At 45.2% G+C, this 23404-nt stretch overlaps 1 protein-coding gene across 7 annotated transcripts in view; it reads right to left on the reverse strand.

The window, feature by feature from the left end:
* RAPGEF1 (Rap guanine nucleotide exchange factor 1) overlaps positions 1 to 23404 on the reverse strand; it is a 90047-nt gene that overhangs the window by 31728 nt on the left and 34915 nt on the right. For all 7 annotated transcript variants that reach the window (XM_083807170.1, XM_083807165.1, XM_083807166.1 and 4 more), the window contains 7 exons: positions 18440 to 18618; positions 15131 to 15287; positions 10164 to 10252; positions 9614 to 9766; positions 7982 to 8105; positions 6469 to 6652; positions 5388 to 5891 (listed from right to left, as the gene is read on the reverse strand). In XM_083807170.1, coding sequence (XP_083663296.1) covers positions 5388 to 5891; positions 6469 to 6652; positions 7982 to 8105; positions 9614 to 9766; positions 10164 to 10252; positions 15131 to 15287; positions 18440 to 18618 — 1390 coding nt within the window. The remainder of the gene's footprint in view (positions 1 to 5387; positions 5892 to 6468; positions 6653 to 7981; positions 8106 to 9613; positions 9767 to 10163; positions 10253 to 15130; positions 15288 to 18439; positions 18619 to 23404) is intronic.

The following is a 23404-nucleotide window of genomic DNA, read 5'->3' on the forward strand; positions in this document are numbered from 1 at the left end:
TACAAAACCCCAGAATTATGATGTAATAAATGGAAATTAAATAAGTAACTTTAATCTACATACCTGCAAACTGGAGCAACAGTTGTAGTTAAGTGTCATAAAAAGAACTAACTAGGGCCTTCTTGTAAATATGCTATCAAGCACAACACACTCTGATCATTCATGCCCCCTCCTGATAAACACACACTTGTCAGTTTCTGTAACTTTGGTCATCAGGAGGCGATTACTCAGCTTCTGCTAGCACTTTAGTTGTACAGCTGAAATGCACGGATCGCTTCAGTGAGAGCTATAAATGCAGCGATCACAGTGCAGCGTTTGCACATCACGAAGCTGGTTCCCATACTAGCTCCAAGGCAAATCCCCCGTTCACCTGTCAATGAGAGACACAGGCCAGCCTGCTTCAAACAGGATGCAGCCGTGCGAATGTGTCGGCAGGAAGGAGTCGCTTTGCACCTGTCTTTCGCACCTTTTTTCAGATTTCCTCCAGTATTTTAAATTTTGCTTAGAAACGGAGCTAACGCAGCTGCCCCTTCCCACAGAATGCTATCCCTCCTCCAGAAAACAGAATAAAGAAAAAAAAAAAAACAGAGCGCAGGAAAGCTCAGCTGGTACATTTCAATCCCAACCGGCAACACCTGCTGTCCCTGTCCTGTGACCCCACACAGGGCTGCCAGCAGACAACCTGTCCGTGTCCCGCAGCTCTGCCAGCTCCTGCAGAGCTCTGCCAAGGCTGCTGCAGTTCTGACCTTCGGCACCCCTGCCATGTGCGCCTTGCTCCTCTTCCTCCCCCGGCCACCCTCCTGGCTTCCCAGCACTGCACCAAGATGACAGTCACCATCCTCGCTGGTTTAAACCATTCGTCTTGGATTGGAGTCTTGGTACAGAAAATAGAGAATTACTATAATAATAAGTGTTTTTGAGTATCTGCAATTCAGTTGACTCAGGTATTCCCATTAATACCTGCGCCCCAAAAATGCCTTGGTACCACACAACAACTTTGGAGGGTAAGTTCTGGGATATTTCCCTAGCAGCAAAAGTGAACTAAGGATCAAGACTCCTTGGAGAAGGGTGGAGGACAAGAGCTCGAGGGAAAAGGCCACATTTTGAGAGCTCATCAACTGATTAGGACAAAAGCCAAGAACTTGGGCTTGGCAATGCTGGTATAATGCAGCTGAAATTGCTAAATTGAGACCTAGCCTTTGTGCAGAGTTACCTACAAAAACAGCGCTACACTTAGTGCTCAGAGCCGAAGACAACGCTCGGGATCAATGCTGAGTTCCTGGGCTCAGAAGCCTGTTTGGCAGTACGGACTTGGGAAGTGTTGGCGAAAAGGGTAACACATTAGATACTTGCGTAAAATTGAATTACTGTAATTCAAGGTAGGAAGCCTGAATGCTGCTGAGAGCCTTAACTCAATCTGTAAGGGAATAATGAAGAGCTCTTTTATCTCGGCTCTTTATTAGGCTAATGCATCCCATTGCCAGGGCAGCTCCCGTGCCCTGCTTGTTACTACTCGTCCGAGGCAGGCAAGCATGCCTCTGCTTCTGCTTTGTCTTCATCTCTGTTTTTAGGTGAAGCAAAAAACAGTTGGGATGGTGAAATACAAACCTGGCTCAGAAGTAGGGACTGCAGAGCGTAAATTAAAACAGGCATGGTTAAAATGCTGCCCATCTTCAGCAGGATACTAAGGCAGCACTCCTGAGGCTGCTGTTTGCGAAGGGTCTTCTCTCTCCCCTCCCCTCCCTGGTGTGGTTTTTAACAGGGCAGAAATTTAAAAAGCAGATGGGAAATTACATCACCGGCTCAGATCGGCCGCACGCCCTGCAGCGGCTCTGTGAAGAGGGAGGGGATGGGGGCTGCAACCTCACCCGTGAGCAGCCGGGTGGAGTGACACAGTCTGAAAGCAGCACCCGGGAGAGAAGGGAGGAGTGAGACAGAGAGAACCTCTCCCACCACAGCACCATGCCCAGCTTATGTCAGTTCTGAACCAAGGCAGAAAATATTTGAAAGGGGAGAAAGGAAGAAAAAAAAAAAAAACAGCAACTGACTGTGGCTACTGCGGCTAGGAACACCTTCCCTGCAATGTGCTTGCAGTGCCTCGGCTGTCGTTTCTGAAGGAGCTAAAGCTGCTCGGGGATCTGTGGCGTACGCCAGCTCTGCCCACATGGTAAAACTCACAGGTACTGCTCACGCTGCGCCAGGCGGCCGCTAACGGTGCTGGGGGAGCTCCGCAGCCGGCAGGAGCAGCTGCTGGTCCAGGAAGCAGAGAGAAAAAAGGCAGCAAACCATTTTGTGTCATGAAAACACCCTTGGACCTGTGGTTCCTGGGGTCTGCAAGGAATTCCTAGAAGATTATGAGCAAGAAGGTGCATCTGCAATACAGATAAGGCACAGCAGTATCTGATGAAGAGAACCCACCGAAGGTTCTGGTGCTGTGTCAGCAGGCTGCGTTACAACCAGCCCCGCGCAGCAGCGACAGATCCACGTGCACAGGCAAGAGCCAAAATAATGGAAATTCTTAAGCTACACCACACGTCAACTCGGTGCAGAAGTCAAGGTCAAAGGAGCCAGTCTTTGCTGTCACCTCTGGGAGGAGAGCTGTTTTTCAGAGCTCCCATTACACGCTGGCTCAGCCCAGAATGCCCTCAGCACGGCTCCTGCAGTTAAGTACCAGCTGCTTGCGGGGCACCAGGCTGCATTTTGTTCCCACTGACAGGGAAGGAAACATGAATAAGTGCCTCGCCACCAGTCTGCGAGCTGGCTGGGGGGAGGATCTTGCTATTTCTGACTCCAGGCTCTTCATGGCAGAAGCTGTTCCCTGTCTGTGTCTTGTACAGCAGGAGCACGAGCGGTGCTCAAGCAGAAGGCTGGCGTCATTTGCCCTTAGCACAGTAGCGTGTACAGCGCAGTAAAAGCACAATTCATGCCAGCCTAAAAGGCTTACCGCTCCCCTGTTTAAATTATAGAGAAGTCAACTCTTGGAGGTCCCTCTGAGCACAGCTCCCAGCAGTACACATGGTGAACTCAAGCTGGATTTGCTGTTTATTATTAATAGACCATCAAAGCCTCTGCTGCAACATTTCCTGCCAACCACCAAAGGATGACCCACAACAAAGGGACTAAAACCAAGTCGCATTTGTGACGGCTCCAGATCTTTAATAAATTCATGCATCTCTTCAGGATTCCAGGAGTTTGTTGGGGTTGTGGAAGCAGCATCGCCTCATCTGCGTGATTACACAAGAGTATCTACACGAATCAGCCTCTAGGCCCCCAATCCTGGGCGCTACCATACGGCCTGAGTAATGTTTCATTGCCCTTTTTATGTTGAAAATAAAAGTAAAACTAACAACCACAGATCTGTGGTGTGATACGCTGCAAAGGAAAGGCAATCTAAAACAAGTTTAGTGTCACATGAATGCAGCTAAAAACCTGCAGCAGTCAGGTATCACCCGAGCAGTACTACAAGCCCTGCACCAAGGATGCTTTATCAGACCAGCAGAGCTGTCAACACATTAGATAACAGCTTCTACTTTTCCTAACAATGCAATCTGATCAATCTCCTGAGCTTCTGATAGTGCCAGATGACAGTTAGCTCTGTTCTAACATCAAAGAAAATTCACGTACGAGGCCGTGCTATTGAGGTTAAAAGTGTGCATGGGCAATAAAGGAGAAGAGAGCTTTTAAAATTGTTTTTAAGTAACCCCTTGACATCTTATACGATAAGAGAAAACAAAGACGTGGGGCTTAAAGAGAAAAGTAAACAGCCCAGGTCTCTCTTTCAACTGTCAAACTGCCTCTTATCCACGGCCCATGCAGGCGCCTCTCCCCACTAAAGCTGTCTACGTGTACAGAGGCACACGGCCCTGCGTCCACCCCTGCCTGCGTGATGTAAAACCATCCAGCCCGGCCCTCGTTATTCATATGCAGAGCCCACGTGGCCTGACCCTACGGCGAGGAGGTTCTGTACCCATCCCCTTGCAGCTGATGCCGCATGCAGGTATTTAGAGCAGCAGGAACCGTAACAAACAGCCCTGGCTGTGCACCGTGCCAGCATTTATTTCCTTTCTGTCATTTGCAAACCAGCATCTCAGCTCCTTTTTACTTGCTTTCTGTATCTTTTAACTGTTTGCTTACCAGCAAGGGACAGAAGAACTTGTCTGTGTTTGGGGACACTCAACTACAACCAGACTACCACAACCCGACCCTCACTTTCAGGTGGGTCAGGCCTTGTGATCTGATGAAAATCCCAGGTTTGTACATGGAGCGGTCACTTAGACATACTGGAGATGATTCAAGCCAATGCACTTTTTTTTTTCTTTTAAAAAAGTGCCTGTCACAGTAAACTACACAGGAACGGACAAAACCTGGACCTTGTAGCACAGCACGCCAATCTCACTTCCACCTTATTCCCAGTGAAAACGCAGTGAAAAACTGCAGAAATGAGTCAGAAGGCCAGTTCAGCACTTTTGAATCATCTCTTCACTTGGGCTGCAAGCCATACAGCTTAACGCCGCTGCCCCAGAAGCTGCATGCACTACCTTCTCATGCAACGTACAGGCACATATGCAACATAGGCACAGCTAGCCAGTGACTAGTAAAACAACATTTGCTGGATCTCACTGTATAGTCCGTGGCCTTCCTTGTCAGATCAGTATGGCTGCTTTTCTGGCAAAAGGTTTCACATTTTTGTGGCCATGAACATTAACAAAATTAGAATAAGGTCACAAGCTTGAGCTGCAGTCGGCACTGGTGTGCCAGGAGCCTGGCTGGGGATGGCAAGTCTTTGCATTTAGAGGCTGCCCATTTTAATGATGTGGGAAACTCTTAGGCGTCCAAAGGAAATGAGATCCTGTAGCAGAACAGCAGTATTGGACACGAGGTTAACAGGGTTGTCTTGCTCAGCTGTGTGGGTGACCATGTTCCTGTTGCCAAATAACTGCACTGGCAATGCTCAGTTTTGGACAGAAAAGCAGCCCTTTCTCTGAGCTCTTGGAGGGTACCCAATTCTTTTCTGCACTGGGAAAACATTCATAAAATGGGGGACGAGGGGAAGGAATGGACATAAAAAGGGAAGACAAACCAGGAGGATTTGGAAGACAGTGTCTCAGAGCTTCACACATGCAAACACTGAAGTAATGAAGATGCTGCACGTTGCCACCTCCCCTGGGCCTGGACCATCCCAGGCTCAGTCACTCCTCCCTGTCCACCAAAGAACTGGCACTTCCCTTCCATGCCTGTGACACTGACCACGAGCGATTTTGACACTTATCCCCATGTGAGCAAGGGCTTGGGGTCACCATTACTTAGTGGTCATCAGAAGTATGGCAACTGCAAGAAAAGGGAAAGGCAAAAATAAAAGTAATACCCAAACACAAGAACTTGCTTACTGTGTTTGTTTTTCTTCTCCGGCAGAGGTGGTGGCTTCTCTGGGTCACTGTTAGAAAAGTCAGCCATTAATTCAACCGGTGCTGAAGAGTTTCCTTGCTGGAAGGGCAAAACAGCAGCAAGTGGTGTGAAGGGTACTGATGCGACAGACCCTGCGTTCTGCATGTCATCCTCTGAGATGTTATCATATTGTGACGGGTGTCTTTCATACGAGATCCTGCAGCCTGAGTTATCTGAAGTCTGAGAGGCTGCGCTCCTCCTCTTCTTTTCTGGTAAAGCTGGAGGAGTCTCTGTTGGCTGCGCAGCTCCCGAAAGGCTGCAAAATTCCAGCGGAGGAGAGCTGCCCTGTGGGAGCTGGAAAGTATGTCCATGGAAAGGGGAGCCAGACTCGCCCAGGGACTCTGGCAAGGGGCTGAGGATACCTGGCACCTGCTGAGGTATCTGATCAGCATTCGAGAGGTCCTGCTGCAGGAATTCATAGTCCGGGTCATAGTGATCGGATTGATCTGGTTAAACAGGGAGGAAAGGAGAATCACCCGTTAGTTTCTCTCTGTTCCTGGTCAGCCCTTCTCAGTTCTGCCCATCCCATTCCATCAGTTAATTAAGCTGTTCTCTTAATCAGAGTGCTACCTCCTTGCAACAGGGACCATCTTGCTATACCTTCAGTAAAGTCCAGACTAAATAAAACTCTTACCTTATTTCTTTACGCTAGCAAACAAAAAACACGAATTCAATAGGTAGGTCACTGCAAACATTACTATATTTCATATTTCCTTTTTTGTTTTATTTCCTAGAAGTCTACCAGGGCTGCTACTTCCTACTGATGTCTGCAGGCAAGGTTGAAATCAACCAAACATTCCACTTGAGAGCTGAATTGAGTTTGAACACAATCATCTATAGCTAGGGAACACATTCCCCTGGGCTTTTTCCTATCCAACGGGATGTGATTCTGCATAGAACCGCCTGCAGTAACTACAAGATGACAGTTACAAGCACAATCTATTTACTGCATCATGGCTATGACAGCTCCCAAACGGGAGTGATGGGGGCTCCTTTGGCAGCCCTGGCCACGTCCCTGCTTACCTAACGTTTCACAGCTTGTGTTGCGAGAGCACTGACCGCTGTCGCGGTCCAGAGAAGAGAGCTGCTCGTCAGACTTGCTGAGTTTGCCAATGCTACTGCACGGTGAGAGGCGAGGAGATTCCCCCCCGTAGGAGTGGCTTCCACCTGACAACCTTCTCTGGGCATAGCAGTCAACATCAAAATCCTGAGGCAGAAAAAGCAAAAAACAACCAAAACAACAAATCATCAGCATTCTTGGCAGCTTGCTAGTTGAAGGACCAACCCCAGGAACAAACACCTGACAGCTGCGGTAAGAAAACCAGGAAGGGAGAGGATCAGTGCTGCTAGCCCTCCCTAGTTAGACACCAGAACCCCAGAAAAACTCCAGTTTGGTAAAGGGCACGCTGCAGAGCAAGCCCATGTAGGGAGCTCTGCGTGCATTTGCTTGCAGGCAGGGCGTGCTGTGATCCACAGAGGAGGTCACCAGCTGCTGAGGTGAGTGAGTTCCTCACCGCCATACACAGCTGACAACTGTTCATCGAGGCATTGATACGAGGTAACTAGACGGCAAGAATTCTCATTAAATAACGGGCTTCATCAAATATTTGGTTAGTTTTTGTGTATGCAAAGGGTAAATAAGAGACAGTGGGATACAGCTAACGTCAGCTTTCTGTGCCTATGGCTACATTTCTATTTCAGAAATTACCTCGAGTGAACCTCTCAGGTATTCCTACCCCCGCAGACCAATGTAAGTGTGATCGTACCAGTAACTGAAGCACTGCCACAGCTTTATCTGGGTCAGCCAGCTGACAGCAGAGGCACCCTAAGCCAGAGCTGAGGCTTTGGGGCTGAGGACAAGATTTGATTTTGCTGCACTTTTAGCATGATTCAAATCCTCACTGCTGAGTCAATAAGTTCCTGAAGGTGTGAAGCAAAACCATCCATTTACAATCCTGCAAACCCCATATTAGCATAGGTGATAGGATATGACTAACACACACAGTCTGAAGTTTTCCATGCTTCTACCAGAAAATTTGCAAATCTCCCCAAAGCACCTGTAGCAGTCAGAGCAGATGCTTACACTACTCCTTAGGTTAAAAGATGTCTTAAATTGGGACTGGATGGATACAGACTTCTGATGTCAATCTGCTACAGGATCCCTGGCCTGTAAGTAAACCTTGGTAAGATCTTGGTAAGTTCAGCCAACCACCCTACACCCTGGTCTGTTTGACACAGCACCACTCTACCTCTCTGATTTTCACATCCTGCTACACCTCAAGGCAACAAATTTTGTAGAAATTCATTATTTAAGTACAACAGCAATGTAAAAAAACCTCACCTCCTTCACATGATTTACTACATCGACGTTCCTGCCACTAAAGCTCCCATTGCAGCACTCGTCAGTACGGGGCTGCCTGGGACGAGCAGGGGCGTGTTGGGAACTGCACGGCTGCAGGACCCAGCATTTCTCTGAGCTTCTGCTACGCTCCGCAGCACGTCCCCCTTGGCTTTCACAAAGGGGTGATGCCATTACCTGTCTGTTGATTCCAACGGGTAAGCTGGACCCACTGGTGGCTCGACTCATGGGGGCCACAACTGCCACTCTGGTTGGGGAAGGTGCTGATTGCCGTTTTTTAGGGGGCAAGGCTGGAGGAGGGCTGCAAGACAGAAGAGGCATTGATGCTTCCATTACTCGACCATCAGAAAGACTTTCAGAGGCTTCAGGAGCTGGTTTGGCACAAAGCCTTCGCCTTGCTAGGCTCAAATCTCACAGCTTCTTGTCCAATGCTGGCCAGAAGCTATTCAATGAAGTGTATCCACTGACAAACACCAATTTAAGAACACTCGCACAGGGAAGGTCCTGTGCAGTGATTTATTTTTTTAAGCTTGGAAAAGAGTAAGTGTTTCAGAAACAAAAATAATTGCCGTTTGAAAAATTATTTTTAATGAAGCTAATTAGCACAGCAATTATTTTTAAATGTAAGTGGTGGAAGTCCAAATTAAATGTTTTGGTTGACCCGAACAAGGTTTCAGTTCGCAGAAGTCTCTTCTTCCTCTTCCTCAAAGCTTCCAGGTTTGAAAGGGGTTCAAAGTTGCAAAAATTTACAGGACAGGAAAATTCACTGTCTGCCTTTTTCCACTCCTGGTGAACTTGAGCCAACAAGACAGTCAGTATTGCCACGCATATATGCGGCACGGGCCCAAGTTTTGGCATTAATCAGTGTGGATACACACATTATTAAACACCCACTAGTAGTAACCAGTGAGATTTCAACCACTGTACATTTAGGTTTTGCTTCTAATGATAAATAATTCTGGCAGTTACCAAACCTACGAGGTTCCCAAGAGCACACATATTCTGTTCCTGGAACACAACAGGAAATTTTTATAATGTAACCCATGAGAATTCATAATACACATAGAAATGTGATTTTTTTTTTTTCTGCTAACCACAGCCCTCAATGCTGCGTTTTCAAATTAGCACACAACATGTATTTTCACACCATCCATTAGCACCAGTACTAGAGAAGAAAAACATCATACACACACACCAAAAAGCTGTAAATTGGGGGTTTTCTTTTCCGTCCCAAAATAGAACATAGAAACTTTCATGTGGTTACTCGCAGAACAGGGTAAGAACAACGAAGTAAAAGATTTTTATCACACACTAGTGACTCCTTTCACTCTTAGGCTGATAACCAATGCAGAACCCCCTGGATGTGCAGGACAGATTGGTAATTTCCAGCTGAGGTTAAGAGAACATTTCCCATTGGATATAAAAGCACACACCACAACTAGAACAGCACAGGATACTGCTGTGCAGTGCTGTGCAGAATATGGTGTGTATTTACATGACTTTAAATAAAAGATTTAATGCAATTAGGCAATGCCTCTCATCTAAGAGGCTCAAGCATTATTAATCTCACATTACAAAAAAAAAGAAAAAGGAAAATACAATGAAGGGTACTGCTCAAAACAAGACAAAGAACATAAAGTCATGAACAGACTGCTGGAGCTGGAAGAATTACCATGGAGGGCTGGAAATTCAGAGGCATTACTAACATTCACGGTGACCTCTCACACACATTTTGACAAGAATATTTAAAAAATAAGAGGCTGGTAAGAGGCACTGCTACTCTTCAGTCAGCTGGTTGGCCAGCATTACCTGTTTTCTGCCACACGAATGCAAGGCAGAGGGGGTTTAGGAGGTGCAACCTCTTCATCCATGGAGTCAGTCAGTAGCTCATTTGACTGAGTCATATTAGTTGTTTTGTTTAGGATCTCCATTTCTCGGTCTGTAAGGGGAAGCTCTGATGGGCTGTAACAAGCAAAATACAGATTGTGGATCATAAGACACAGTTGGAATGCAGCATGCTGACAGATTAATACGTACTTTAAATCATATGTAATGAGAGAAACCTACAGCAGAAGGCAGAATTCACATCTGCAAGTAGAATGAGATGTATATACAGAATACAATGTGCACACCATGGCCAAGTGATGCTTCATTGCCGGATTTTGGTAACTTCTCTAGCACAGCATATTGTTCCTTTAAGTTGTCCCACTGTAATGCATGAGACTATGTAAAAAGCACTATGCTATCCTCTGTGAAAAATAACCAAGTGCTTTAATCCAACTATCAGGAAGCAGAAATAATCCCACATCCAGCTACTCTATTAGACTGCATGCATTAAACATGTTTGTCAGTGACCCACCTGTCAGATTTACATGCTGGTAAACTGGGTTTAACTGGGCTTGTGGGAGAGGGATGCTCCTGCTTTTCAATCGTGAGTCTGACCAGCTCCTGGTGGGTGGAGGGGAGAGAAAAAAAAGGGAAAATCATGAGATGCATAACGCTGCACTCAAACATTCTAGGACAAAAAGGGATGCTACTGCAATAAACTCTTGGTTAGCCAGGTATGGATTAATGTTGGCATGGACACAGAGAGAGCTGTGAGCTGGGTGTAAACCTGTACCACAAATGAGGTGGTGCAGGGAACAGCCTGCACCCAGCAGCAGTTTAGCCATATTTAAGCTTTTTAGCCACAAATCGTGGCCCTGTGGGGATTCTGCACAAAGCCACATACACATCTTTTTGCTGTGCTTCCTCTTTCCGCTATCATCACAAGTGTGTTCCCCACAATAACCTAGACAATGGCAAGCTGACTTTACATACATAAAGCACAGAAATACCTTCTGCAGTTAAGCATTTCAGTTACCCAGTAAAAAAGTTAACTAATTGCTTTATATTTTATAAACAAGTCTTTCATGCATTCATTTAAAAAAAAAAAGTTTTCTGTAAGATGCCTAACAACAAATTAAATAGTGAACACCTCTATTAAAAGGCCTGCTTCCCCCAAAGCCAACTTTTAACATGTTAGCAATGGAAGTCTTAATAATTCCGGGAACTATCACAGTGTATCTGCTATAGACAGATAAGGCTGTGGATAAAGAGATAAGGGCAGATAATCCTGAACTACCAGTCTGTCAGCAGTCAAAACCACAACCATTCACACCAGAAGGATGGAGAGAACATTTTACAGGTGTCTGAGGCCAACAAAGAGATCTACTGCTCACAGATACAAACACATGCCCTCTTACAGCTAGGCTGGTAACTGGCAGCGCCACCTGACAGTATTGGCTTCCCAGCATATTATGCAAAGGAAATTATATGGGATCGATTTTTTATTTATTCTTTTTTTTTTTTTTTAAAGCAGCCTGAAGTACAGTGTCATCATTCCGTTATCATCTTCACATCCATGCCTGTTGAGGTCAGAAATTGTCATTGCCTCTTCCTTCTGAGGAGTAAGAATATTCTAGCCCACGTATTTCTGTATAAGGCTCTATTTAAAGCTGAACTTCTACGAGACAACAGATGCAGAACAACAGGAACAAAGTACTGCCCTGGATGTGCGCGGGATGGAAAGCACAGTCCAATTCAAGCGTACACCACGACTGATTTTGGTTTAGACATTACACTTACAATCTTGATGGGACCTTAGGCACAGAAATAATTTACACTGTGTCCACCCAGCACACGACAAAATGCTCAGCTGTAAAGAACCTGCCTTGGAAAACCCCCACACATTGGGGAGGAAGAGAGCACCCAAACACAGCACAGAGACGTCCGTTTGGGCTACGGCCGTGAAGGTTTTCCTGTCTGGGGCAGACAGAGAAGAGCCCTGGCAAGGAACAGCATTTTCTGAGAAGTGCCTTGACCAGAAAAAGCCCAGCACCAAGCTGACCACAGCTGAGCACCTCGCCAACGCCACCCCCCCACAGGGCCACATGTGCCAATAGGTAAATACCGGGCAATGAGGGGCACAACACCGTCAGGGCTTCTGATAATCTATAAATGCCACTGTGGTAAGATACATTACAACATCTATAGAAAAGTAAAATCGTTAAGGCTCTTCAATTGCAGAAGAACCACACAAGCAAAGTGGACACTGAATTTACCTCAGACTTCTCTGATGAACGTCCCCAGGTCCCCAGCTCTCATAACAGAAACTGATTTTTAAAGATGTACTTTCCACCGTTTCGTTCTCTCTTTCAGAATGATCTTTAATCAAAAACCCGGTATTCCTTTTAGACTTTCAAATTCCCCTATGAAGCTGACAGAGCATCACAGGAATAGGAGCCTACGATCCGCAAACAAGGCTTTCTGTAAATCGTACACTGTGGAAATCCGAGTGACACCACCTGAAGCCTCTGGCTGCAGCCGGCCCCACGCTCTGAGTCCCTGTCAGGAGTGAGCGGTGACCCAAGGGATGGCCACCTTCTGCCTTTGGGACAAACCCCCACTGCTGAAGAGGTTTCCGGACACTTCCCTGGGCTCGAACCGACCCTGCGGGACCAGACCGGGGTGCTCCCGATAAAGAGCAGCCACACAAAGCACGATAAGGAAAATAAAACACATGGGCATTCAGACCTAAAGCCAAAACGCTCCGTAGATGCTCCTTGCCACAGAAAGGGCTGTGGAAGGAAAAATGCCACCGTCGGTTGCCATCATTACTGACACCCAGGGCCGAAGGGCTCGGGGAGCTTCCCTGTTCCACCGGCTGTGATGGCTGTACGCCTGCCCGCCACATGGAAGTGTGTTACAGCGTGGCAGTGAAACAGTCACGTTTGGCTCAGAAGTGTCCTTAGAATTATTCAGCACATTGCTGCTGTGGGGACGAACAAATAACAAAACCACACCCCTGAGACACTGAGACGACAAATGACTGACAACACCCGAGAGGATCACTTTTTCCTCTAAACTTAGACAAATACCACCGGATTCCCCGGACCCCGGCTTTTTCTCCTCTCCCCTAGCCCCAGAACAAGAGCTAGTGTTTGGAAATCAAGCCAGGACCTTCAATGTACACGAGGTAATCAGCATGCGACTGAGCCAGATGCACGTTACGCTGGTCGTTATCAGCAAGTAGAGATTCCTGCAGCAGTAATTAGAGATAATTAAAGCCTCTCTACAAACTTATGCTACTTCAGCAAACTGGTAGTTCCAAATGAGGTGTTTTTTTAAGAAATTATGTAATCAAAACAAGGATTTTTTTCCTGTTATATTTAGCTAGCAAGGCACTAAAACCTGAGATCAAAACAGCAATAACACAAGCGAACAAGCGACTCGTTTATGCTCAATTCTGAAAGTAAAGGGGGAAGTAAGCACTGAAATGTGGAAGTGGATCTGGTGTGATCTGCCAGAAAAACAAGAAAAGCTCTCCACAGCAGAGAAGTGTCCAACTTCTCAGTTCTGCTTCCAGATACAAAAGGCTGCCTTGGCCCTTCTAAAATAAGCCTTGCTCCTTGCTAGGCAGTAGGAGATGAGCTCGAGCCACTTCCAAACGCTGACCCGTGGATGGGCAGACACATCCACATCTGCCCAGACAGCCTCACATCTGCTCTCATCACGCTCCAAGCTGACCAGACACAAGCCAGCTCCAACTGGACGGCCAAAATAACTTCTAGTCTAACGGCAAGAGGAGACTGCTACAGCCACGCTGCTCAGCAGGGCTTAACAGCTCAGGTGTAGCGGTGCACGGACATCCCTGCACCGCTTCCAGCCTCGGCTGGCTCGCAGTGCGGGCACAGAGGACATCCCAGACCTTCCCCCTCCGACAGGCACGGTGCTTTGGCTGGGAAGCCACAGGAGCCAGGTGTTTAAATCTTGCTTGAAGTGAAAGGACAGTGGGTGTCCAAGCCTGATGCAACGAGACCACACAACTGTAGCCTGGGTCCGGTGCTAACACGGGACCGTACAGGTTCATTAAGTGATAAAGGGTGAATTGTCTCACTACTTAGTGGGGTACTGCAGTTCGGCTACCACAGAGCAGATTTTCACGTACTACAAATTGCTGCTGAATTCCAACGCTAACAGAAGCTGGGACGTGACGCTCAACTCTTCTTCTCCACCCTGCTGTGCAAATTTAATACTGGCTTTACCTTCCAGATCTGGAGCTTAAAGTTAAAGGGCGTATTGTGCAAAATAATGCTGGAAAATCTGTCATCTTTAGGTGATGGAAATGTTTTGTTTGAAAGATATTTGTTTTAACGGCTCAGCAAGTCATACTAGGGTTTAGTATCCGTGCTTAAGTAACTTTACAGAGATATTCAGCGCACGCAAACAACACACCAAGACTCCTGAAAACACGACAGGCAAAGCTTGGGAGATCCATTTGATTTTTACATTTAACTCCAGGTAATAAAAACTAAACTGAGTTTGAGTACAATGAAAGATGTTTGTTCCTGATATACCAATCCAGCTGAAAAACCTGCTGCAGTTTTTAAAAATCTACCCCAAATTTCCTACTGTAATTCCTTTAAACATTCCTCCTACAGTTCAGCCCTGCTTAACCTTCTCCACAGTTTTCAAAGTAATTTCTAGGAGATATGACGGTCTTTCCACCAGTGTCCTGAGCCCATGTCAAGCTACTTTTAACTGCAGTGCCAGAACAGCTGAATGCACAACCTCTGTGGCCATCAGCAGAGAGAAAACAGTAAGGAACTGTAAGAAATAATGGGTACCAAAAACTTACTGGGAGGTAGAAGGGAAGCCAACAGATTTTCCTGGGTAGGGCAGGGAGGGAATACTATAAGCAGGTCTCACAAAGGATACAAAGGTTTCCGTTAAACGTTTCCATTAGTTATGCAAAATTAATCTCCAGAAAACTGAGCTTAGCTCATCACCGGTCCCACACCCTAATCCAACTGCTGAAAGCGGTGACGTATCACTGACAAATACCTTGAACCTTACGTTAAAAGATGAAGCTGGAATCTTTGATTCTCTGTGGGCATTGACAGGAAGAACTTCCGTTACATTTTGTCTAGACGTAAAATATGCAAACTCTGACCTGTAATCTGCATGGGAGATTGGGAGAATGGGAATGGCTTGCTGAAAATTTAATACAATGCTCAATAAAGATTTATGGCTTCTTACAAGCCATCCAAATGCCAGGGTAAACATTTTAGAAGTGCACACTAACGGTCAAACCATTTATGCTAGTCTTTAAGCAGTACACCAAGCAGGATCATTTCACTTACTGAGCTGTTGATCTGAATTAAGTTTACTGAAGCCAAGAACAGGATCTTACCTGCACTTAAAAAGTTCACATTTTCACCTAGATCTCTTCTAAAACGCAGATAGTGTATACTTTCTATAATGTACAGTACTTGTCTCACGTACCTTAACTCCATCCAGAACAGCTTTTATGACATCCTTAACTGTTGTCACCATCTCCTTGTCTTCTGAATTCACACCTTCCAGCATCACTTGATCAGACCAGCGAATTAGATTGGCCAGACTCTGGTACACACGGCTGTAGCAGGATGAGATGGCAGAACTGGATGGCATGGAAGGAAATAGATGAGAAAAATGAATAAAATGAAATTATGGAGATACGACCAAATGTTTCTACAAAGTGCTTGATTTAAAGTGTATTTCATACTGTTAAAATTTTGATTGTGTCCATTGTTGTTGTTCTCTTTTTAACTCTGACATTCATCATTTGTGTTTAGCAGGTGACAAAGTTTCGACTCCGTTGCAGTTGCTCTCCTGTTCACCAGTACCAAATGGAACAACAGCATGAAAGTACAACCAACCCATTATCTGGGCTGCAAGTCAACACAGCAATGCTCAAAATAACGCTCTTCCCCTTTTAATTTACACCTCCATCCTATGCCTTAACTTCAAAGGTAACTACTGTATCCTGTAGTTAAGTCTAATTGATATTATTTCAGCATTAACTATGCTTTTCTTCCTCCTTATTAACTCTCCCAAAAATGTCTTAGATAATTGAGAGATGACTATTCATTCTTTTACAAATCATTTTCTCACTGTTTATAACGCCTGAAAACATATAATTAAAACTTGCTTCTTTACAAAAATTGAACTGAATGAATTTCAGGTCTGGAAGAGGAAGGGTGTTGCTTTGTTTTGCTTTTAATGAGAAACAGAACTGAAGCTATTGTTCTGAAGGGGAAAAAAAAAGAATTTTGGAAGGATGACAACTCCAAATAAAAGTTAACTGTAACAACAGTGCTTGCAGGCATTTTCCTGGCCATTCTGAAAACACTTACTTCATTACTAAACAAGGTGTGCTAACAGTACTGCTGATGGCAATGCTTCAACAATTCTTTGTAAAGTTAAATCAATTTCAAACTGCATCAAAACCATAAAGAGATAAGAGAAGGTGCAATCTTGCCATCATTACTGATAAGAGTGTTCTGAACCTTCCCGTTTCTGTCTGGTATCCATTTTACACTGGCTTAACTCCAGTAATTTCATTATCTGTGAGAAGAGAATCAAGCCCACAAACTTCAGTGAGATTATTGAGGTGAACCAGGTTTGCAGAACCAGGGATAGAACTATTGTCAAGTTACAACCAGAGGGATACAAACAATGGCAAGTGCTTTTCTGTTTGTTTGTTTTAAAAGCATGGTGCTTGCCAGTTGTTCTAATTTTAAACAAAATTATCTTAGTAGGAGATATTTCCCAAATAGGGCCCTCCCCCATCTCTTTCTATGGCTTTGATTTCTTTGCCATTAATCTTCAGCCTGCTTCCTTCTAAAGAGGCAGTAATTGAAAGCCCATTCTGTGCTAGATTTAATTACTTTTTTCCTTGATGCAAATGCTTCCCCTCAAGCAAAAAGAAGTCCAACAGTAATTGTAGGGCTTTCTTCCACACTGCCACAAGCCTTGCTCATTTTTCTTGAGGGGGATTTACCATCGAAACCACCCCTTTATGTCCTGCCACGACTCAAAATAAAGTGTACCGGTAGGCATGAAAGGACATGGCTTTTTGAGAATGTCAAATCCCCTTTTAATCTGTGAAGTCAAACAAGGCAGAACATACACAGGATCCGTGCTGTAATGCATACCATTTCCAGAAAGAGAGTACAGACTACTCCACTGACAACTAGCTACAAAAGTTCTGCTCACAGGCTAACTGAGGATATCCAATTGTCAAGGCTACACTACCCTACTACTAAGAGATAGGTTATAAGGGATTTGAAGAATAGAACCATCTGAAATACTGCTGCTGCTGCTGCTGAAGACCAAGTAGTTGATATTTATTTCCAAATATATTATTGGAAGAAAAGATCGCCCAGCAAACACCCAGCAGATACACAAATCAAAGTGAGTGACTACAAAGATGACATTTTCTATCTATCCTAAAAATATGTGCTGACATTTTACATGTTCTCCTGATGTAAGGGGAAAATTTGTTCTTTCTTTTATTAAGTGAAAGCAGGTGCTTGTCAGAAATTTAATGACTGCGAGAAACCTGATAGCAAGGGAAGAAACTTCTGTGTCTGAACCCAGAAGCCTGGTGAATACTCCAATTCTAACAGCTCTTCCTCTTTATACTTCTACAAACCTAACCTAAATTGCACGTCTCCTGTCCCAGCCACAGCTCTTAGTCACCCATTGTCTCCTTCCATTTGTACTGTCTCATACAACCATGCCCTATGCATTAGGACCAAAAAGCGCTAAGCATCTGTTTATAAGATATCAGCACCCTACACCTAGCTGTCTTGACCATACCATAAACCTTTCTTGCATCAGAATTGAAATGACCATCTCAAACAAGAAATTTGGAGATGCTTACTAGGAAAACAAACAGGAACAGCGCAAAAACTGCCAGGATTCAGAAACCAAAGATCTGTGCATTTCTTGCCTAATTTTGTGCTTTTGTGTGTGTGTGCTCGTTTTGCTCATTCTTTATTATTCAGCGATGTTTGCTTGCTTTGTTTAAATCAATTGCTCCAGCATCTATGAACAGCAGCTGTATCTCCGTGGCTTGATGACTCCACAGATTCTTATAATGCATGCTGAGCTTTGTTTTGGCAAATTTCTACATCTTTTCTGGCTTCAAACTCATTGTCTAACCGGTTAAAACATAATACAGTAGGCATCAGAGCAAACCTATAAATAATCTGTTGAGAGCACACAGGAATGAACTTGAACTGGCTAATCTACCGAAGTACATCTGTTTACTTCTGTTCTGTATCTGGTCCAGTAAATTCAAAAACAAAGCAGTTAACAGTACAGGCTGACTTCTCTAATACTGGGACGGATAAACTGAACTCAGAAAGGGATTACCCTGAAGATAAGCTGTATTTCAGGTAGAAGCTGTTGGACTTTGCTAGCTTTTAGCATACTACCATGGACTGCAGAAACCGTACAGAATTTAGAGGAGAATAAGATAGCTAGTAAATGATGAATATCTACATTCATGCTAAGGATCAGTCCTTCCTCCTCTTTGAATCCATTCTAATTTGTTTTACCTTTCCATAGCATGGGCTTCTTCACAGCAGGGAGTTTGCTTTTAAATTAAGTTTGAAAACTATCACATAATCAGTAAAAATGGCAGTCAATTTATTAGCTACTACAGCATTTTTTCTGTCTCCTGTGTGATACAATTCTTCAGACGTAAGAAAGAAAGAAGCCTGCTGGCCTGCCATATTTCCAAAACCAAAGAAGGAAACTTACCTTTGTTGGATGCGTGGATCAATCTGCACCAAGGGCAGGATGGCTTCCAGCACTTTGCTTGCTGAGCCTGGCAGCATCTCTAACACTTTCTTATCAATTACCATTTTGTCCACAATAGTCTTGAAGTAGCGCAATGCACTGACAACCTCCTTCTCCTTTTCCTCTAGCCATGATACATTCTAAAGAAGAAAGGGAAAGGAATATTAAAACAGCATTTTTAAGGGCAAAGTTACTTTAACTTACCTGAACGACAGCGAAACTCAAGAGAAATATTCTGCTTCAGAAGACTGGAGAAAACCCCTTCCACCACAAACACTTCACATTTAATTCTTACTCTTTCAAGAAAATAGTCAGTGCAAAATTGAACCAACATTTTGACTTTCTGAATTACAAGATGCATGTTCCAAACTGAAGGCTAATCGAGATCAGTTTTTGGCTAAGATTTACACTACTGATGACTTTGAGGGCATTGCTTTGAAACCAAAGCACCAAACTGGGAGTGAAAGAAAAAAAAGTATTAAGTGCAGATAGTAATGATAATGAAAGACAAGAGGCAACAACTACCAGTTTTAATAAAGCTGTCCTTCTCCTGAAAAGAACCCATACAAATCTCGAACTCCAAAACAATCCCAACAAGATGCCTCCATCCCCGATAGTGACACGTGTGGTGTTCTCCTTCATCATTCTGAGTAACTCAGCTGATTGCTATATGCCTATTTGTTTGAAACAAGGCTACAGTCTTGTCTCTCCATTTCCAAATAAAAACCTCCTTTCCAATCAGTCTCCAACCTAATTCATTTTGTGATGCTGCTCTTTGGGGAGCAGGATGTGGCCCTCGCTATCCATGAGGAAATGGTTGGCGAGCTGCTACAACACTTGGATGTACGCAAGTCGATGGGGCCGGATGGGATCCACCCGAGGGTACTGAGCGAACTGGCGGAGGAGCTGGCCAGGACGCTTTCCATTATTTATCGGCAGTCCTGGCTATCAGGGGAGGTCCCAGTCGACTGGCGGCTAGCAAACGTGACGCCCATCTACAAGAAGGGTTGGAGGGTAGACCCGGGGAACTATAGGCCTGTTAGCTTGACCTCAGTGCCAGGGAAGCTCATGGAGCAGATTATCTTGAGTGTCATCACGTGGCACTTGCAGGGCAAGCAGGCGATCAGGCCCAGTCAGCATGGGTTTATGAAAGGCAGGTCCTGCTTGACGAACCTGATCTCCTTCTATGACCAAGTGACGCGCTTGGTGGATGAGGGAAAGGCTGTGGATGTGATCTACCTCGACTTCAGTAAGGCTTTTGACACCGTTTCCCACAACATTCTCCTCAAGAAACTGGCTGCTTGTGGCTTGGACTGGCGTACGCTTTGTTGGGTTAAAAACTGGCTGGATGGCCGGGCCCAAAGAGTTGTGGTGAATGGAGTCAAATCCAGTTGGAGACCGGTTACTAGTGGAGTCCCCCAGGGCTCAGTGCTGGGGCCGGTCCTCTTTAATATCTTTATCGATGACCTGGATGAGGGGATCGAGTGCACCCTCAGTAAGTTTGCAGATGACACCAAGTTAGGTGCGTGTGTCGATCTGCTCGGGGGAAGGAAGGCTCTGCAGGAGGATCTGGATAGGCTGGACCAATGGACTGAGGCCAACTGTATGAAGTTCAACAAGGCCAAGTGCCGGGTCCTGCATCTGGGGCGCAACAACCCCAAGCAGAGCTACAGGCTGGGAGATGAGTGGCTGGAAAGCTGCCTGGCCGAGAAGGACCTGGGAGTACTGGTTGATAGGCAGCTGAATATGAGCCAGCAGTGTGCTCAGGTGGCCAAGAAGGCCAACAGCATCCTGGCTTGCATAAGAAGCAGTGTGGCCTGCAGGACTAGGGAGGTGATTGTCCCACTGTACTCGGCTCTGGTGAGGCCGCACCTCGAGTACTGTGTTCAGTTTTGGGCCCCTCGCTACAAGAAGGACATGGAGGTGCTTGAGTGAGTCCAGAGAAGGGCAACGAAGCTGGTGAGGGGTCTGGAGAACAAGTCTTACGAGGAGCAGCTGAGGGAGCTGGGGTTGTTTAGCCTGGAGAAGAGGAGGCTCAGGGGAGACCTCATCGCTCTCTATAGGTACCTTAACGGAGGCTGTAGAGAGGTGGGGGTTGGTCTATTCTCCCACGTGCCTGGTGACAGGACGAGGGGGAATGGGCTAAAGTTGCGCCAGGGGAGGTTTAGGTTGGATGTTAGGAAGAATTTCTTTACTGAAAGGGTTGTTAGGCATTGGAATGGACTGCCCAGGGAGGTGGTTGAGTCGCCAACCCTGGAGGTCTTTAAAAGATGTTTAGATGTAGCCCTTAGTGATATGGTTTAGTGGAGGACTTGTTAGTGTTAGGGCAGAGGTTGGACTAGATGATCTTGGAGGTCTCTTCCAACCTAGACGATTCTGTGATTCTGTGAACAAGGGAACTCGCACACCTTCCACAGGACAGACTGTGAAAACCAAGTTTTGGCATCAGTGAAGGAATGCTGAAGAAGAGAAAAATTCACTAGAATAAAGCTGAGCTGTGGTCACCGAATTCCATGCCATCGCCAACACTAAAAAAAGAAATTCATAAATGATTTTGATATCCTAATGGCAATCTGGACAGGGATATAGCTTTTAAAAGTTTAACACAGTATGCCTGGAGGACTTCTAGTGCCACAAGTAGTTCCTAAGTGAGATTTAAATTAACTACTGAACACTGCTAGAAAAGGAGCCGAGAGCTTAGCAGAGTCAGGTTTCATCCATTATCTCTTCAGTAAATTCAGCCTCAAGAATTAATGACCTATGGGCATTGTGTGCTCCCCATACTCTTGTCAGCTGTTAAAACGCTGCTTTTCTCCAAAATCAGGCCAGCAGCCCAAAAGGTTTCAGGAAGAACAATTTATAGGCAGCACTGGTCAGTAATTTGGGGCCAGTTCCATGAAAGGATTAATCTCAAGTCCCATCTAGCTCTGATTTTAGAAGCCCAAGTCCAAATCCAAGACCTGCAAGCCACTCAGTCATTTTCCAGCTCATCTGGGAAGTGCCCAAACTCCGCTGATGCTTCAGCTTCTGATGACGCTGCTCACCAGGCACCTCAATTCCTGCTCCATGTCACCTGAACTCCACTGCTGAGGAGCGTCCTGGCAACTCACCGATGTCAAAAATCACATTGTCCATTCTTCAGGCGTCTGCCCTCCCCACTGCACAGCCCATTCCAGGATACGGAGAGGCACTTCACGTGAAATGATCGCAGACTTCAGGGATGGGAGAGCCTGTATGGCCCATGCGCTGCATGACTATGGCCCAGTGGTCAGAGCTCTCAAACAGAAGTGAAAAAATGGGGATTGCAGTTCCTGCTCTGATTAATGTTTATGCATTCATTCAACAACTGTTTCCTGTACAAAGGCTTGTGACTTAATAGCTTAAACACTCTTCTGGAGCACAGGAGGGATGGGCCTGACTTTGAGAGTTCAGGGCTGCGAATGACAAGTGGAAACAAAGCTTTCCGCTGAGCGCATCAAGGCATGCAACTCCAGCCGCCGGACACTGCTCGGGGGACAGCCCATTTTTCATGACCTCCCTGCTAGCTTTTTTGTTAACAAGCCTATACGAGTGCTTTTTATGAAACCCCTTCTGAGGTCCAAAGGCCTCACACGTACGTTTGAATACATACACACATTATCATACACAAAAAGCTGGCATATCCTACTCAGGACTGCAGGTTCTGTTACAGAGCTCAGCAAAGATTAACGCGTATTTATCTATGAGGCTGAAGTTTCTGGTGTTCAGTGCTTTACTCACCAAGGCCTGAGAGTAACAGCAATAACTCTAGAAAGCGGAACAGTAATCCACTGGGATGGGAGTATCTCACAAGGGTAATGATACTAAGATCTTCCACCAAACATTGCAGTGTGCCCCTAAAGCCAAAGTAAATGCGGGATGGTATCCTTCTGGGTTGGTGAGAAAACCCGGGATGATCTCTTGTTTAATTTCCCAGCAGAAATGAATTTGCCCCAGTAGCTAACTTATCGCCGCGACAGAGCAGCTCTGTAACCGTGGGAGCCATGTGGGATTCAGCAATGACCCTTTGGGGAATTAAATGAGATAAACGTAGTATTCAGGCAAAGCAGCATCTCCTCTCCACTTCCCTGCCTGCCTGACACATTTACGTATTTCTGCCTGATTTTGAAAGGTTTCCCTTAAAAAAACATTACAAATGCGTCGGGCATGAGATACAGAAGGGTTACAGTGAGTTGTACAGAATACAACTGCTTATAAAAGCAGGAAAAGTCCATTTTTTCCCTGCAGTTTGGCAGTGAAAATCCTATTGTAACTTCATATGTAGTGTTGAAGGACACTACTGTTCCTACAGTATGCCCTCAGGTAAGAATCAAAGACATGGCCTAAAAAAGGAGGGTCTGGAAAAAAATCTCTTTATTTTCCCCACGTACAGGTATAAAGGGGAAGAGGAGAAGAGGTGTGTGTGCACTGAGCATAACCTTCAGGTTGTGTGTAGTGATTTTACATTAATTTTTAGTATTGCTATTTCTAGAGTGATTATCTACTTCAAGAGTATAAAAATAGCACGTAGTACTTGAGAGGGAGGAAAGGATGATTATTTAGCGTACCAAGTGTGTCTTCTGACACAAAATCTCCTATTTATCAACCAATCTTTGTACACAAGTGAGAGACCCTGGTGACAATCCAGGCATATCCTCTTCCCCTCTCCCTCCCCACAAAGCTAATGAGTTGACTATTTCCAACTAACTGATTAGCTGGACTAATCAGCCACTTATTAAAACAGATAAGGAATAAGCCAGAAATCAACAATATTTCACAGTACAGAGTGTATACGGCTTAAATAATTGTCTGCAATAAAAAAAAATATTTCAAGTGTTTTATTTTCCAATAAAAAAAATCCCATTCTGTACATTAAAAAACGGTTTTACATATTCAGCGTGCCTTATT

This window comes from Anser anser (assembly GCF_964211835.1).
Source record: "Anser anser genome assembly, chromosome: 21".
NCBI lineage: Eukaryota > Metazoa > Chordata > Aves > Anseriformes > Anatidae > Anser > Anser anser.